The 16,612-nt window shown below is 37.2% G+C and overlaps 1 protein-coding gene across 3 annotated transcripts in view; it reads left to right on the forward strand.

Moving 5' to 3' along the window:
• Positions 1-16,612, forward strand: part of ralgapa2 (Ral GTPase activating protein catalytic subunit alpha 2) — a 249,957-nt gene that overhangs the window by 143,274 nt on the left and 90,071 nt on the right. For all 3 annotated transcript variants that reach the window (XM_079833687.1, XM_079833685.1, XM_079833686.1), the window contains exons 25-28: positions 9,944-10,072; positions 10,183-10,311; positions 14,358-14,416; positions 14,604-14,712. In XM_079833687.1, the coding sequence (XP_079689813.1) occupies positions 9,944-10,072; positions 10,183-10,311; positions 14,358-14,416; positions 14,604-14,712 (426 nt within the window). The remainder of the gene's footprint in view (positions 1-9,943; positions 10,073-10,182; positions 10,312-14,357; positions 14,417-14,603; positions 14,713-16,612) is intronic.

Raw genomic sequence — 16,612 nt, forward strand, 5'->3', positions numbered from 1 at the left:
TGATTGTGACTATTATACGTTCAACATTTTTTCATACTATAGGTTTTGTATTATTTCATTTTTCATAATGCAGTGTAATGAAATATGCTCAGATCTCCAGTGGTGTGTGTGTGTGTGTGTGTGTGTGTGTGTGTGTGTGTGTGTGTGTGTGTGTGTGTGTGTGTGTGTGTGTGTGTGTGTGTGTGTGTGTGTGTGTGTGTGTGTGTGTGTGTGTGTGTGTGTGTGTGTGTGTGTGTGGCCTGTTTTCGTGAAATATCAGGGCACAAATGTGTATAATGACATGGGTATGACACAGGTATTACAAAAAGAGGGTGAAATATGAGGACGTTCCCCATGTCCTCACTTTTCAAAATGCTTATAAATCACACAGAACAAGTTTTTTTTCACAGAAAGTGAACTGCACAGTCTCCTGTGAGGGTTAGGTTTAGGTTTAGGGGCAGTGTAAGGGGATAGAAAATACGGTTTGTACGGTATAAAAACCATTACGCCTATGGAATGTCCTCACATTTCACAAAAACAAACGTGTGTGTGTGTGTGTGTGTGTGTGTGTGTGTGTGTGTGTGTGTGTGTGTGTGTGTGTGTGTGTGTGTGTGTGTGTGTGTGTGTGTGTGTGTGTGTGTGTGTGTGTGTGTGTGTGTGTGTGTGTGTGTGTGTGTGAGAGTGCTGGCACTCGATACTTCATTTGGAGCGATGGAGATTGTGAAAGTGTAAAAGTGCTTTTGGCCACTATTGTGGCCACTTTTTTTAAGTGTGCAGATAATATATTCCATTTGTGTCACTGTTGGCTTAGAGTCTCACTTCAAATCCACATGGGGGCAGATTTGAAGCTCAGATAGAGCTCAGAGACAATGGGAATGGTAGTTTAGAAGTGCGGTTGATCACTTGATGGAGCTGTTAAAGTTCACATCTTACACACCTCTGAAACAACTGTACATGTTCACAGCATTACGGTTTCACAGCCACCTGCAAAAATGACTTGCATTGGATCAGATATGGGCTGCAATTCAACCACAGTTCTATGCTAGTCAGTCCTTTTCTGGAGCATTGAAAATTGAATAGCTGTTAAAATCAATAATACTGTACCATAGCATGAACTATAGAGTTGTTGTTTAGAGGAGTTTGTTTGCATTTACTCCAGCAGTCAAACGTGTGGAGAAACACAGCTCAAATGATCACAAATGCAACAAAAAAAAAGTGATTTTTAAATTTAAAATTGAGTCACTTGAGACACTTTGGGACCATAAACATTTAAGGACATTTGAATTACTTCATTGTTTTCCCAAAACAGTCACAGATAGCTGTAACAAAAACGTAGTGTGGCAGTCCTGTACTGTACAAAACATGGTGCAATGTGGTCCTGCTCTCCTGTTCAACTGTTTAACGATGATACTTTAATGTGGTCCAGTTGGTTGAAACCAGTAATGGATAAAGTACTCAGAAGCCGTACTTGAGTAAAAGTATAGATATCTTGCCAGAAAATGACTTTGGTAAAAGTTACTGTTTAGAATATTACTTGAGTAAAAGTTTTAAAGTATATGATATTTATTGTACTTAAGTATGAAGTATTATTTTCATATTGAATGTACTTAAGTATCAAAAGTAAAAGTACAAGTAAATGCAAAACACAAAAGGAGCAAACTAATATTTAAACTTTGGTCTATACAGTTTAGGTGCAAGATTGTTTCTTCCATTTTGTTTTCTTTGAATAAAAATGGCAAACTGTTTATTGTAAGTTTTAAATATAAAAAATATAAAAATATGAATAATACCTTGATCATTCATGTTGATTCATAGTACAGTAACTAATGTAAGAGATGACTTTAAAATGCATTAGTAAAGGTTGATGAACAATACTTTTATCAGCCTAATGTTAAAAAAAGTTTCTGATTTGTTTATATGTTTCTGTCGGCTGCTTGAGGATACAGTTTCTCATCACTAGCTTCAAATATGCCACTTTGCTGCATAACGGCGTCCAGATGGATATAAAATAATGCAAATAGGCTAGATGGTAACAAACGTGACATTAAACATTAAACATAGACTTGCATGTTTTGGTCACGTTGTTTTGAGGTACTAATGTTAGCATCTTCTCATCCCCGATGGCATTAATACAGCATAGTCAACAAATTAATTACTTCATAGTGACAAGAAAACATGTACTGTAGTGTATAACATATGATTTTGTTGTCTATGTTTTAAATCTGTTTTTGAAGTGTCCCGCTCTGTGCAGCAGTACAGCCTCACATGTCAGCCGCTATAGCAACGGACTCAACACAGAAAATGAAATCAACCTCGCTTGTGAGCACTAGTATGCTTGCAGTCTTCCGAATTTATTTTGTAGTAAGTAATGAAAATGTAGTGGAGTAAAAGTAAAAGTTGACAGAAATATAAAAACTCAAGTAAAGTACAGATTCTCCAAAATAAATACTCAAGTACTGTAACAAAGTATTATTACTTTGTTACATGACACCACTGGTTGAAACCAATGAAATTACATGTTAACATCTTGAAAAAATATATATATTTTGGATCAGCACAAGTATACTGAACAAGCAGCAAAATTAATTTGTTTAGTTTATATTGTTACACTCTCGCTACGCTGTGTAAAATGTGCAGTCTTCTGCGACTGTTCCACATACTGATCTTCGAGCAATAGCAAATTGTAAATTTACAGAGGGATTTTAATGTATATCCCATGGATCCTTACCCACTGCAATAGATTAAGCGCATGGATTATGTAATTTGGCAACCAAAAAAGTAATTTGGCCCTTTAATTTTTCATTTTAGAAGTCAATAGTCCACTTTAGACATTCTAGTAACTATAACAAACTTTGCAACTACATGTCAACTAGCAGTCATTATAGTATTAGTCGATTCTCTGCTTAATATCTGCTAACACTTTATTTTGATGTTCCTCGACAGTGGACCATGGAGTGTAGCCAATTTGAAAAGAAATATGGCATTTCTTTTTCAAAATACCCTTTTTACATTCAAACTGTTTCAGGGTTGAAGATCACTAATAACGATAAGCCAACTATAAGCAAATATCAAAGCACTGTACCACATTACATACAGATAGTCTTGTGCTTTATGACAGGATAAATCTTTTTTTTTCTTCTAATTCCGCACTGGTTTAAAGGTGCACTGTGTAAATTTTAGCGCCATCTAGCTGTGAGTTTGCTTGACTCCACCTGAAATGGCTTCAGACTTGACTCGACTCGACAAAAAGGACTCGTGAATATTTTTAAACTCTTTAAGTCAAGTCTTTAATCCTTAACTACTGATATTGTAAATAAATAATTTTTGCTTTATTTGAATTTTATAATATCTGCTTGACGTGGTAGATCAGCCCCTTTTCATAGAATTTGATTACGTATGTCCGTGTATTGAGTGTAAACTTCGAAATGTCATCTGAGTCCATGACAGGATCCATCGTGCCATATGTTCTCACTTCTGGATTCATTACCCTCACAGATCAGCTACAGTAGATGCCAAGAATGTGTGGAAAACAATTAAAGACACAGGAATGACAACATCACATTTTATTAGACATCGCATCCACAAAGGTTAGTCGCAGTAACTCACACAGCTCGCTCTTTTACTGTGGTGTAGCTGGGTGGCTCTTTTAGATTGCCAGCCTGTTAAAACATGAATACAATCTAACCTTTAAACCTAGCACTAAGTTTTACTTTTATCAATCTGTCCCTAGTATATGCAGCTTTTCTCTCTCTTAAAGAGAGAGAAAGGGATATAAATATGTTAATTAATTTATTACTTAAAGGGTAACTTCAGTGATTTAGCATTAGGCTTTGTATCAGTAGAAACCCCGTAGTATATTTGAATTATGGTACTATCCCCCTGAGACGAGAGAGTTATGCATTTTATTTCTGGAAAAAATCCTCCGATGATGCAAATATCGTCATTTTGCGTCATCTGAGGATTTTTTGGCCAGAGGCTAGAGACTACAGCCAGTGGAGGGAGCTGTTCCGCATGTTTTCAACCCGCCCATAGGGGAGAGATCTCAGTCACAGAATGTAAATGCGCTCGGCTCGGGCATTCATAACGGAGCCGGAGCGGTGCAGATAAAAGTGAGTGATCTGAAAGTTCCTATGAAAGTTTAGCTTCCATATGCGATCAGAAAACGCGCCAGACTGGACACGCGCTGAGAATGACTGCCGCACTTACCTCAGCTCTTACTTCCTCTCGTGCTGAATTAAATCTGACTCCTGCTGCGTTTCTGCCTTGACTTTCGTTCGGCTCACTCACACTTTATTGAAAAGACACGTTCAGTTTTTAATTGTAGTGTTTATTCTCTAACTGAACGAAATTATTGTATTATTATGAAGGGTTGGGAACCGAGAACCGGTTCTTATGCAGAACCGAAACTGATTTTTGAAAAATACCAGAACCGCGCGAAATTCCAAAGTTTCGGTTCCGAAAACGGTTCTGGTGCAATGTGTGTGCGAAGCGCTGGAAGCGTATCCTTTAATAGCGAGTGACAGCCAATGTTGCCAAGTCCGTGGTTTTCCCGCGGAATTGGGCTACTTAAACACTGCTGCCGCGGGCTGTGTTTCATGTCCGCGGGTTGAAGCGACCCCAATTATGTGATATATAGCCCCAGAAATGCGAATTTTACCGGAGAAGCCCCGCTGAAACGCAATTGGGCTTGTTTTGGGCTAGTTTTGAGTAGCAATTGTGCGGGTTTTGTTGTGAAAACCTGGCAACCCTGGCTCACCTCATCATGAATATTAATTACGTTGCCTTCCGCTTCCAGGAGTGCAACGCAGTTCAGCACTGAAAGCCCTCGCGCTACACATTCATGGTTTTGCGTCAGATATTTTCTCGTTGACCACCAGCATGGCGAAGAGAAAGTCACAAATATGGATTCATTTCCAAAGAATGAATGATAATGAAGCAAAATGTAACACATGTGAAAAGTAATTAACATGCAAAGGAGGCCGCACTAGCAATTTGACAAAACATTTGCTACAGCACAGAGTGCCACAGGGCTTATACCAGATTTATAGTGAAAGGCCTATATATATTATATTATATATATATATATATATATATATATATATATATATATATATATATATATATATATATATATATATATTTGCCAACCGTTGAGTCACCATGGTTTAGGTAAGCGTTTAGGCACAATTACCTTTGTAATGCTGAATTGCAATTTATTATTTACAAGTTCACTGAATAACTGAATTACTATTAAATGAATATACAACTAATTAATAAATATAACTAATAAATATAATTTATAACTTGGTTTTATTCAGAGACAGAGAGATAAAATGTAATAAGACAATTTCAGAGGTGTTCATTTGAAAAAAAATGTGTTGCAAGAATGGCTTAATTAATACTGTAATATATGGACAGTACAGGACTTTTTTGACATTGCCAACCTGTAAATTAATTTTAGAGCAAGTAATAAACACAAAATAGATTGTTTGAGTTGCGTATTGTGCCTTTTTCCTTTACCACTATTTGTTTAATAATTTTAATGGAACCGGAATCGGAACCGGAATCGTTAGGCGGAACCGGAACCAGAACCGGAACCGGAAAATTTCTCACGATTCCCAACCCTAATTATGAAGATCAAAACGATGCTGGGGGCGGTGTAGGGAGTGGCCTCGTAGGGCAGCGAAGCAAGTGCATTCTGGGAGTTGTTGTCTTTCACCCACATGAGACAAAAATACATTTTCTGTCTTTTCTCAGTCTAGAAGGCACCAAATTCAAAAATAATTCAACATTTCTACTACATAAATGACACAGTTTAAATACACATTCATCTTCCCAGCGTTGAAGTGCCCTTTTAAGACACATGTTTTAACGTGTTGCAATCAGCATGCGTACTGTTTTCTATTGACTTGAAACAACTGGAAACATTCGTGGGTTTGATATTTTCTGATAATGTCTGTCGTCAATAACAGCGCTGTATAACAAACGCTATGGCACCATCTTGTGTCCACTCAGAGACTGTATCAAAAATGATTACTCGTCTTGTTGCCAGGACAATTGTTTTGTATTGTACATTATAATGGATTATAATGCAACAGGCTGGATATATCCCCTACATCTTAGGAACTTTATTACAAACAAAACATGATAGAAATGTCAAATATTTTGTCTAAATAAAAAAATTAAAAATAGATTCTTGAAAATGAGGGGGGTTTTTTTTGGTAAGACATGAAATGACTTGAGACTCGACTCCAAATGAAAGACTTGTGAACATCTCCTCCAGTGGCCGACACAGGACAAAGATGTCATCGTCTGAGACAGCAGAGAGTTGTTAGTACTCTATGTAGAGCAGTTTGTCCGTTTAGGCGGGCTACGGTAGAAACATGACACAAAAAGGCGACTTCACTGTAAGGGGACCCGCGGTGTATGGAGATAGAAATGGCTCATTCTAAGGTAATAAAAATATAACGGTACATTAAGTAAGTTCTTTATTCTCCACTGAAAATATAGTTATGTATATTATATCGCATTTCTGTCAATAGATCCTCATAAATACTTCACACTGCTAGCCTGACATGCCAGACCCACATCAAGATGTTGGGTATGGAAACTCAGCATTAGCAGGGCTCAATCCGAGGGGCGGGATAAACAGTTGTCTTTCAAATTCCCTCTGCACGCAATTGGATAACGCTACAACCAACCAGAGCAAAGAAGAAGCTGAAGCGGAGCTAACGTTAGTTCATAGATTAAAATATTAAACTTAGTATCCGGTCGGCAAAACTGCGAACACATCTTCTTTTCTTAAGAATGACTTCAGTGCCGTTCTTAGTTCTTTTCTCAAAGAAAAGCTTAACTCCAAGTCTTCCAGAATCGCAGCCAAAGCCGATTCGAAAGACCGCTGTTCGTCAGCTTCTTTGTTTACAAGTAGCACATAGAACCTCCGCAACTCTGCCGTCATTATGTTAAGCCCGCCCACCGACTTTATACACGATGTGATTGGCCTGACCAGAGTTTGGGTTTTAGACTACACTCAAATCTAATGAAATACGAAACCTACATCTGGTTATACCATGTGGTCAAAAATAAAGTTCAGATTTGGGATTGTTAAAGTCGTCAGTAAACAAAATAGCTTTTTCTTGTCTGTCGTGACATACAGTATATCTGAAGCCTGGAACACACTAAGCCGACGATCGGCCGTCGGGCAGTTTTCGTGCGTCAGCCAACTAAGTTTTCTCGGTTGGTGTCGCACCGTTGGCTGACTTTGGTCCTTGTTAGATATTTTTCAGCCGATTCGACATGTTGACCGTCTGTGGTGAGCGAGATTCTGAGCTGTTTTGTTTATATCCCTGTAGCTCTTCCGGTTTATAATGTGAATAATGAAAAACCAGCTGGTACGGAAAGCTATTTGCTCTTGCGCAGAACGGACGTGCTACTTGGCCGTCGGATGTCGAGTGTCGTGTGTGTCAGGGCAACTTTGGACCCAGACGCTGCCGACGTGAGCCAGTCTGCTTTCGTCGCCACTAGTTGGTCGGCGTCGGTTTGGTGTGTTCCTTGCTTGAGAGAAACAGCTCATCGAACAAGACAAACAATGCAGGGCAGGACTTGATTTCACTGGATGGTATAAAGTGGCTGTTAACTACATAGTTGTTTCATGTAAGCGACAGGTTATTGAAGGGGAAGGACTGAAACTCATCTAGCTATTGGACAAAGTTATTTCCCAGCCCTCGTGCCAGTATACACGTCAACAGAGGGAGGTGGAACTTCTTGTTTTGTTTTTGTTTTTGTTTTATTTTTATTGAAGATTACAGCGGCACATTTTTTTTTTATCAATAATGATATAATAAGCAACATTCCATAAAAAATAAGAATTGTCAGGTTTGATTTCACAGTGACTTTAATTATATAAGTATATTATATAAGTCACTGGTTCAAAAATAGAATTAGAAGCATATAATAAACCAAATACATCAATATTTATAGATGTTTGTTATATTTGTATTGTATACAAGCATTTATTTTACTGTAATAAAAGGAACATGTAACATTGTGCTGCGAAATGAATCTGTATACAGAAACCTTAATCACACAGAACCTGCAGTTAATGATTAAACCTTTCTTTGTGTGCCGCTATAGGCACAGGAAAGTCAACAAATAAGCGCACTGCTAACAGGTGTTGGACTGCTGGCTGGATTTAGTATCCACACTGACCATCAGCACATTGATTTTTACCTCCACGGTTTGGAGTCAAATAAAGGTCACAAATTGAAGTGTTTGTCAAAGCTGGGCACATCTAGAGTCTTCAGGTGGAAAGGACAAATCACAGCACTTCCACTCATGTGTACTGTACATATGCATTTCCTTGCACTGCTCTGACAATTTAAACCATTGGGCCATGTTGAGCTGTTACACACACACAATGTAGATTCAGATTGTGCTTTCTGTATTTACCGCTGCGTAATTGTCCCGCTTTGCAGAATTGCCGCTTCCTCCAAAATGCTCATTTTGGGTAATCACGCAGCAGTTTGGTGGCGGTTAATTACTACTGGTTGCTAAGCATTGCAAAGGTCAGTTATTGCAGAATGAGGGTAAAATGTCCCCGCAGATGCACCGCTTCCACCAATTTCACATCTCCCTCTCAGCAGGGCTCTTTTTATGCAGCTAGGTTGCCTATATTGGTGTTTTTTCTTCTTCGTCTGACAGTGTTTACAAAGGATTCAATTAAAGAAGATGAATATAGCGGTTACGGAGCAGCCGTGCTTGTTTATGCATGTGTTTTTTGTGTGTGCATGGCACAGTGGGTTTAAAGGAACTGATGTGAGAGGAACAGAAATTGTGATTTTATAATGCGTACACGTTTGAGTTAAGTGATGTTTCACACCTGACGGATAGAGCCTCGAAATGTTGCATGCGAGTAATTTTAATTTGAATCTGAGTTTGAATAATTTCCAGAACCTCCTCTCTGCAGTTTTACTTTGTTACTTTACTTAAGTACATTTTATTCAAATATCTGTACTCTATTGGAGTATATTTTTGTTGCACTGTTACTCCATTACATTTCATTAAAAAAACACATTGTTTGTTGTTACTTCACACTAGGGCTGTGCAATATGGACAGAATAATCATATTGCAATTTCTTTAATGAATATTTGCGATTTTGGCAATTGTTTTTGCTTTTTCAAACATGCCAGTGCACAAGAAGTGCATAACAAAACATTTCACAATGAAATAACATAGTATTAACAGCTTGATAAACGCAACTGTAATAAACGGTCTTTAAAACAGACAACATCAAATACATTAAGGTTAACTAACCTAAATTCCAGTCATAGCAATCAATAAACTTCAAAAACGTTCTGCTGGACCACATATCTGTGGTCGTGGCGTAGTAAATGTGTTTTTATTCACTAGTAACATTTGTTTCATTAAAAACAAATAAATAAATACAGTGCATTGATTCTAAAATTGGTTGACTTATTATTTTTCAGATTATTTTTGACAGCATTAAAGTTCTGAATATAATTTCAATATGTTGCTTTGGAATTATATTCATTGTAAAATGTGATAAATCTTAAATCAATTATTCATCATGCAAATGGGTGGTCAAAAACACTGAATATGAAATAAATATTTTCAGATAATTTTCTAAAATTTGCTTTATAATTTGCAATATAAAAGCTAATTATTCAAGGGTGTAGTTTTGGTACAGTCTATGGTTTGAACATTAGCTTATTGGTATTAGCTGGCAAATAAAAATGAGGTCTGAGTTTCACAAACAAAAATAGTTTCACACATCAAAATAGTGTAACCATATTTTATTAGGTTATCTATTCCTACTCAAGAACCTGATTTGTGTACTTCATCCACCACTGCTCTACTGTCCTCTGAATTCAAGTGGCACACAGAATATCCTAAACGTTATCTGGTCTTTTTTTTCCCTCCTCTCTCATGCTCTGGTTTTCTCAGGATGTGTTGAACACGATGATCAGGTGGTGCTCACCACGATTCTTCTTCCTGGGCCTGCCGGGCTTCACCATGCTGGTGGGAGACTTCATCACCGCAGCGGCTCGCGTCCTCAACACGGACTCTTTTGAGGTATCTGCTGCTGCTGCTGCCCAATCCTTAAATACATACATTCACATCTACACTCCCTACAGAAGCACACAGCTTCATGCTGGTATCTTCTCCATTCATGTCCTTGTCAGGCTCCACGGATCGAGGCTCAGACAGTTCTTGGTTCGTTGGTGTGCTTCCCTAACCTGTATCAACAGATCCCATCTTTGCAGTCTGTTCCCGGATCTGAGGATATTGTAGTTGGCAAAGAGGACATGAAGGTATGCTGTTATACAGGTGAACCGAATCCTGTAAATCTGAACCACCCAGGGTTTGGCACTAGGGATTCAAATTAAAGTTTTGTAACTGACTAGTCGACTAGTCTAACCCCCAGAAGAAAACAGCCTGTATATGAATATGCATTTGAAATAGCCTATTTAATCTATGAATCAAACCGTCAAATCCCATTCTGAATGCCACAGGATATAGGTCATACACTTGTGCTGTGCATTATGATCGTTGTACATTCAACTTAAACATTCACTTAAGCCATGTTCTGCAAAGAGTCAAGTCACCTTTATTTATATAGGGCTTCTTACAATGCAGATTGTTTCAAAGCAGCTTCACAATGTTAAACAGGAAAATAATGCAACAGAATTTAATAGGAAGTAATATAGTTAAATATTTAGTGTCCCCAACTGAGCAAGCCAAAAGCCAAAGGCAACAGAGGTGACGGTGGCAAGGAACCAAAACTCCATCAGGTGACATAATGGAGAGGAAAACCTTGGGAGAAACCAGGCTCAGTCGATGAACAAACAGTGTATGATTATGATTCAGGCAACAATACAAATCAGAAGTCATATTAGATCGGAACATTCAGAGTAGTTGTCCAGTTCCATCTGGTTGAAGATCGGAGTCATCGCGCAGGAGACGGGCTTGTTGATGTCGATGAGGCCATCACAGGGGAGAACTTTCAAAGGACTTCACAAAGAGCTTCCAAAGGATCTTGTGAAGAGGTGCCAATCAGGAGAAGAGCAAAAAAAGGCTTTTTATAGCCATTGTATGATTAGCCAACTTCTACCCACATACATAAAACAATACATATACTAAATAGCAAAGCTTAACTGGCTTGATTCATATTTTTGCCAAAATCATATTATTCAGACCTAAACTGCTAAATGTGGGCTAAAAGGCATTAAGGTTTAATAAACGTGAACAGTATAACAGTGTTTCCCACAGATTAGAAACCAATTTGTGGTGGCGATCAGATGGGGGGGGGGGTTTGGTGATTGGCACAAATATCGATTTCGATCTTGATTCAATATCAATTCATATGTATATAGCCTACTGTACATATAAGGAAAAAGAAGTTTGGCTTTTTTAGCACTATTTTAAACTTTTCTTGGGTTAAATTATATGTGCTCGCATTCATTAATATTCACTTGTGTGTGCTTATATAAGTATCATTAAAAATACTAGGATGTAAGTTAACATTTTAAAATTGCACATTTAAAGAAATCTAGTGTTTGATCATGTCTAAATATGTATTCAGATGCAAAACCTAAAAATAAGCAGTTATGATCTGCAATACTTTTTTGAGCAACTAGACTAGTTACATGTATATTTTTTAAAGAGCCATACATGCACCAGTGGGCAATGGCATTACAAATGAAAATTATTATTTTTCCAGCCACAAAATAACTGTAATTTGCCTCTTTGCATTGGAATTCTCTATTTTATTACTATACTAATTGTAATATAAATAAGAAAAATATTAGAAGAAAAATATTTTTATTAATTAAATGGTCATTAATGGACCATACTTATTGCACAAGTAGGCCTATTTAGTACCAAAATATCTCCTCAAAATATTCAATAAATATTATTAAACTATAGAACATTTATTTAATTAAATAGTTAAGGTGTATGGTCACATTTGATCATCAATGAGTATGAGTGTGACCAATTAGTAAGCAATACCTGAGGGCTAAATACAAAACATTAACATTAATGTTAACAATGTTGCATCTCCATCACTCTCCATTATAAAATTATACTAAATTATGGTTGACGTAAAAATCAATGCACACTATGCTGTACTGTTTACTAAAAACTTGCTGTCTTCTATCAGCTTAAGCCATTCAAATGTATTGACAGCGCTGGTTTGTTTGTAACAATTGAGAGAGAGCTCCGTGAACCACGTGACCGTGCGCGCCGCCGGGAGATGAGAGCATGTCGCTTTAACTGTTATGCCAAGTTAGCGCCAAAACGCTATTTATTGATTGAATTTCGCATTAAAACTTAAAAAAAAAGCTAAAAGCTTAGACTTTGTTTCATATAAAAAGCAGGTTTGGCAATTTGAGAGCGAGAGACGCGCGTGAGTGACAGAGAGACGGAGGGAGAGCAGGGGAAAAGGAAATTCAGCTGAATGAATACGCTGCATGTTTTAAATAGGGTAAAAAAAAAAAAAAAAGAAGAATAACGACACGCAATATGTGCGGCCGATGTTGATTCTGTGGCGCACCGCCACGAATTAGTCTATGTGTGGGAAACACTGTATAAATGTCTTTAAAGTTGCTTTGAGACACTGTGTATGTGTGAAAAGCATTTAACAAAACTGGCTTGACTTTCATAAAATTGAAAACAACAGCCGGAGTATTCCTGAAAATGTACATATTTTGTTCCACATAAAGTAGGTCATACAGTTTTTAAAAAACAGGATGAGTAAAGTATGACCAGTGTTGTGCAAGTTACTTCCAAACTGTAATACATTATAGATTACTTGTTACTGTTATTTAAAAGTAATTATTTACCTTACAATATTACTGTCTCAGAATTGAAATGCGTTACATGACACCTGTATTACTTTTGAGTTACTTTCACCAAAATAACTACAGAAGTAGAACTTAACATTCTAAAATGACAAAATGTAGGCTACTACAGAGCATTTTACATCCAGTAGAAGGCGATATGATGTAGCATAATGACTGGGCTATCCAGGCTACTATAACAATATGGCATATAATTGGCAAAGTGAAGGCTCAAGACAATGCAAGAAAGGATGACAGACAGAATCACAAATGATCCAAGTCTGTTAAAAGTATGGTAGAGGTAAAGTGATTATCTGGCAATATCTGGGAATAGCTTGGGTCTATTCATATTAGACACAATAGAACATTTGTTCTTTTCTTATTGTTGTCATTATTTTATTCTCTTTAAATTCAAGAGGTTCACTACACAAACCCGTCATGCACAAAGTGCTATTTTGTGACGTCGATAGTTATTTCGATTTTATACAAAGGTTGCATTTGACTGCATTTGCATTTGACTATTACGTTCTTCTTGTCCTTATCTCTGACAAACTCGAAGTAATGCACATATGTCCATCTCATGAATGTACAGTCGTCTTCTGCCATCTTCGTTCATTAAGCCTTGTTTACTTTCGTTTGGCTCCGCAGCGCGAGCCTCTGCTGACTGCGCCCGCGCCTCTTCCGTTTGGGAAGGTGTTTATACTTGACGCGCTCGCAGTTGTGCTATTCTTTGAATCAACAGAGCCTTTTAGCCTTCTTTAGCCGCTTTTCCACTGGCCAGCGCGAGCACAGAGGCCGAAATCATGCCTCGCGGCATGTAAACGTACTTTTTTTTTTTATTCGTTCATGTCTCGCGACCTTGCTGTTTTTTCTTTCTTTTTTCTTTTTCTTTAGGCTAAAAGTGTGTAGTAACGCGAGCGTTACTGAACATGTACCGAGTAAAATATTACTGAAAATTGATTAGTAATGCCTTACACTACTGCATTACAGCAAAAAGTAATATGTTACTGTAATGCATTACTTTTGTAACGCGTTACTCCCAACACTGATTATGACACAGGTTTCATTTTTGGGTAAACTCAAAACATCAGACGTACAAATGTATAAACTCGTTCCTACCAACATTACCAAAACCGTGACCACAAAACTGTGCCTCTATTTATTATGCTGCCAAATGTATTCGCATTAATGGATTCACTTTATTTTGATGGTCCCTTTAACACATTCTGGTGACTATAATTACCGTTGCATCTACATGTCTACTAACTCTCATTAGAGTATTAGTAGACTGGTAGGGTTAGGGTTAGAATAAATTGACATGTACTTGCAAAGTTACTTATAGTCAGTAGATTGTCTATTGATGGACCATCACAATAATAGGTTAGCAGAAATTAAACAGACAGTCTACTAATACTCTAATGAGCGTTAGTTGACAAGTTACTTATAGTCAACAGAATGTTCAAAAGGGACCATCAAAATAAAGCATTAACTGTCTTTGTCATGCTTTCTGTCTGCAGGACTACCTTGTAAACATTCTTCTGAAGACTGCACGCAATGAGACATGTGAAGGAGCCAGGTACAACAACATAATTCCTTACCCATCTATATTAATTATAATGATCCAATCCAGTACACTGAGTCTCATGTGTTCAGTGATCTTCTACTAATTTTTGACATTTTATTCTGATCTTAACCTGCAAATGATATGAATGGCTGCTCTGTTGTTCTGGCAGTAATCTGAGTGTGTTTTGACCATGTTTTAGGTGTGTAGCGATCTGCAGTCTAGGGCTGTGGGTGTGTGAGGAGCTGAGACACACAGAAACCCACCATCAGGTGAAAGATGCCATTAACGTCCTGGGTGTCACGCTGAAGGTGATTATGTGTTCTTCACTCTGAGGTTGTAGTAGTCTGTCCTCCTAATCTCTGTTAGTTGTATTAGTATGAAGTTTGTTTTAATCCACAAATGTAAAGCTAATAATTTACCAGTTTGAACTCCATCTCACTTCTCTAAAAAAACCAACCAAATTTTTTAATGGATCCTTGGCCTAAAAGTGTTCCCGTTGTTTAGCGGCTTAAATTTATTTGTGTTGTGTTTTATGTCATATTTAATTTTATTACAGTGATAATCATATATATGAACACTTAATGTTTTTTTTTTTTATGTAAACGAAAAGAGGCATGGTTGTGTTTTATATTTTGTTTGTTATAAATGTACATCTAGTGAAGATGATCCAGGTATGCGTTGCCTGAACCACATTTGTGTGGCTATTAATGTTTAATATTTTTTTTAATGAAAATGAAAAGAGGCAGAGTGGTGTTTTATGACATATTTCATATGTCATATGACACATTTTATTTTAGCCTAAAATATACTTACAGGTGTGAGAGCGAGCGGTCTCATCCAGGCAGCTCCTAGAGCGCCTTGAACGCACGTCTATTTCGCTTCAAACGTTCGATTTATACGCGTGTCCAATTCGCTGTGGACGGGCGAATGGATTCAAAATGTTCAAGCGTCCAGCTAGACGCAAATTTGACGCTCTATTCGTATTCGGTGTGAATGTAGCATAAAACTGCATGAACATGAACAAAGGTGAACAACACTGAACAACGGTGAACAACGCTGTTGACGGGCCAGTGCTGCATCCTCAAAAAAGATTACTACATTTAGCTCTTTCATGTCTTCTTTCACTTGAGCCGAACAATTCACACAACATTATGTAAAAAAATGGTGAGTATCCTAGTAAACATAGTCGGTTGTGTCTTAAGTGAACGTAAACAGTTGAGAAAGGAAACAAATGTGTATCAGTAAATTGTATCCACACATTCGCTCTTAAAGTGACATCAACATAATATTCCTGCTGTCTGTGTTTTTAATGTTAATCAAACAACAAAGGACAATGAAAAAAATCACTCTCTGCTCTTGACTGAAAGACTTTTGTTACTTTATTAAGAAATAATTAAAATAATGAATTCATAAGGATATTTTATTTATACAGTGAAAACTACTGTTATTTCATTTGTATATTTGTATTTAATTTTGCTATTGCTTGTAATTTGATTATTTGTACTTATTTTATTACTGACTGTTTACTTACTGTCTTTAATAATGTTTTAAATGTATATTAGTTAGGCTAGTAGTTTTAGCTGTGTAATCGAAATTGGAATAGAGAATTGTGAATTTTATATCTAAAATTTTGGTGGCGATACTGCTTGTTTTTGCAAAAATAGCTTCATGGCCGGTAAAAAATATTGGTAACACTTAGGGATGCTCATATTGACTGTTTAACCGTTAAACGAAAGTAAAATGTTTGACAGATTAATACTATCAGTTAAACGGTTTAAAGGGTTTCTTTTTTGTTTGTTTGTTTGTTTGCTGCATGGTTAAAGAAAAATATGCTGTTTTTGTTTACTCACTTGGCGCGTAGACACATGTCTACACAGACATATTTTGCTGAAGCAATAGAAATGGTGTGGGACCATTTCAACAGAAAGGGCGACGAAGTTACTTGCAAAGTATGCTATGCGGTATTAAAGTACAGCAGTAGGCTAGTACAATCTCCTGACTGGTGGAAAGCAAATGAAAGGTGTTTCCCGAGGCTGGCCACTCTAGCGAGGCATTATCTCTGTATTCCCGGGGCATCAGTGCCATCTGAAGCCTTGTTTAAGGCTTTTCGTAGTGTGGTTTTGGTAAAGTTTACTAAAGTAAACTTTGTTACGTGTGTTCTTCTCGCCGCTGTTTCTTGATGGTTTATAGAACAGTTACTCGTTACGA

This window comes from Gobio gobio (genome assembly GCF_949357685.1).
Source record: "Gobio gobio genome assembly, chromosome: 13".
NCBI lineage: Eukaryota > Metazoa > Chordata > Actinopteri > Cypriniformes > Gobionidae > Gobio > Gobio gobio.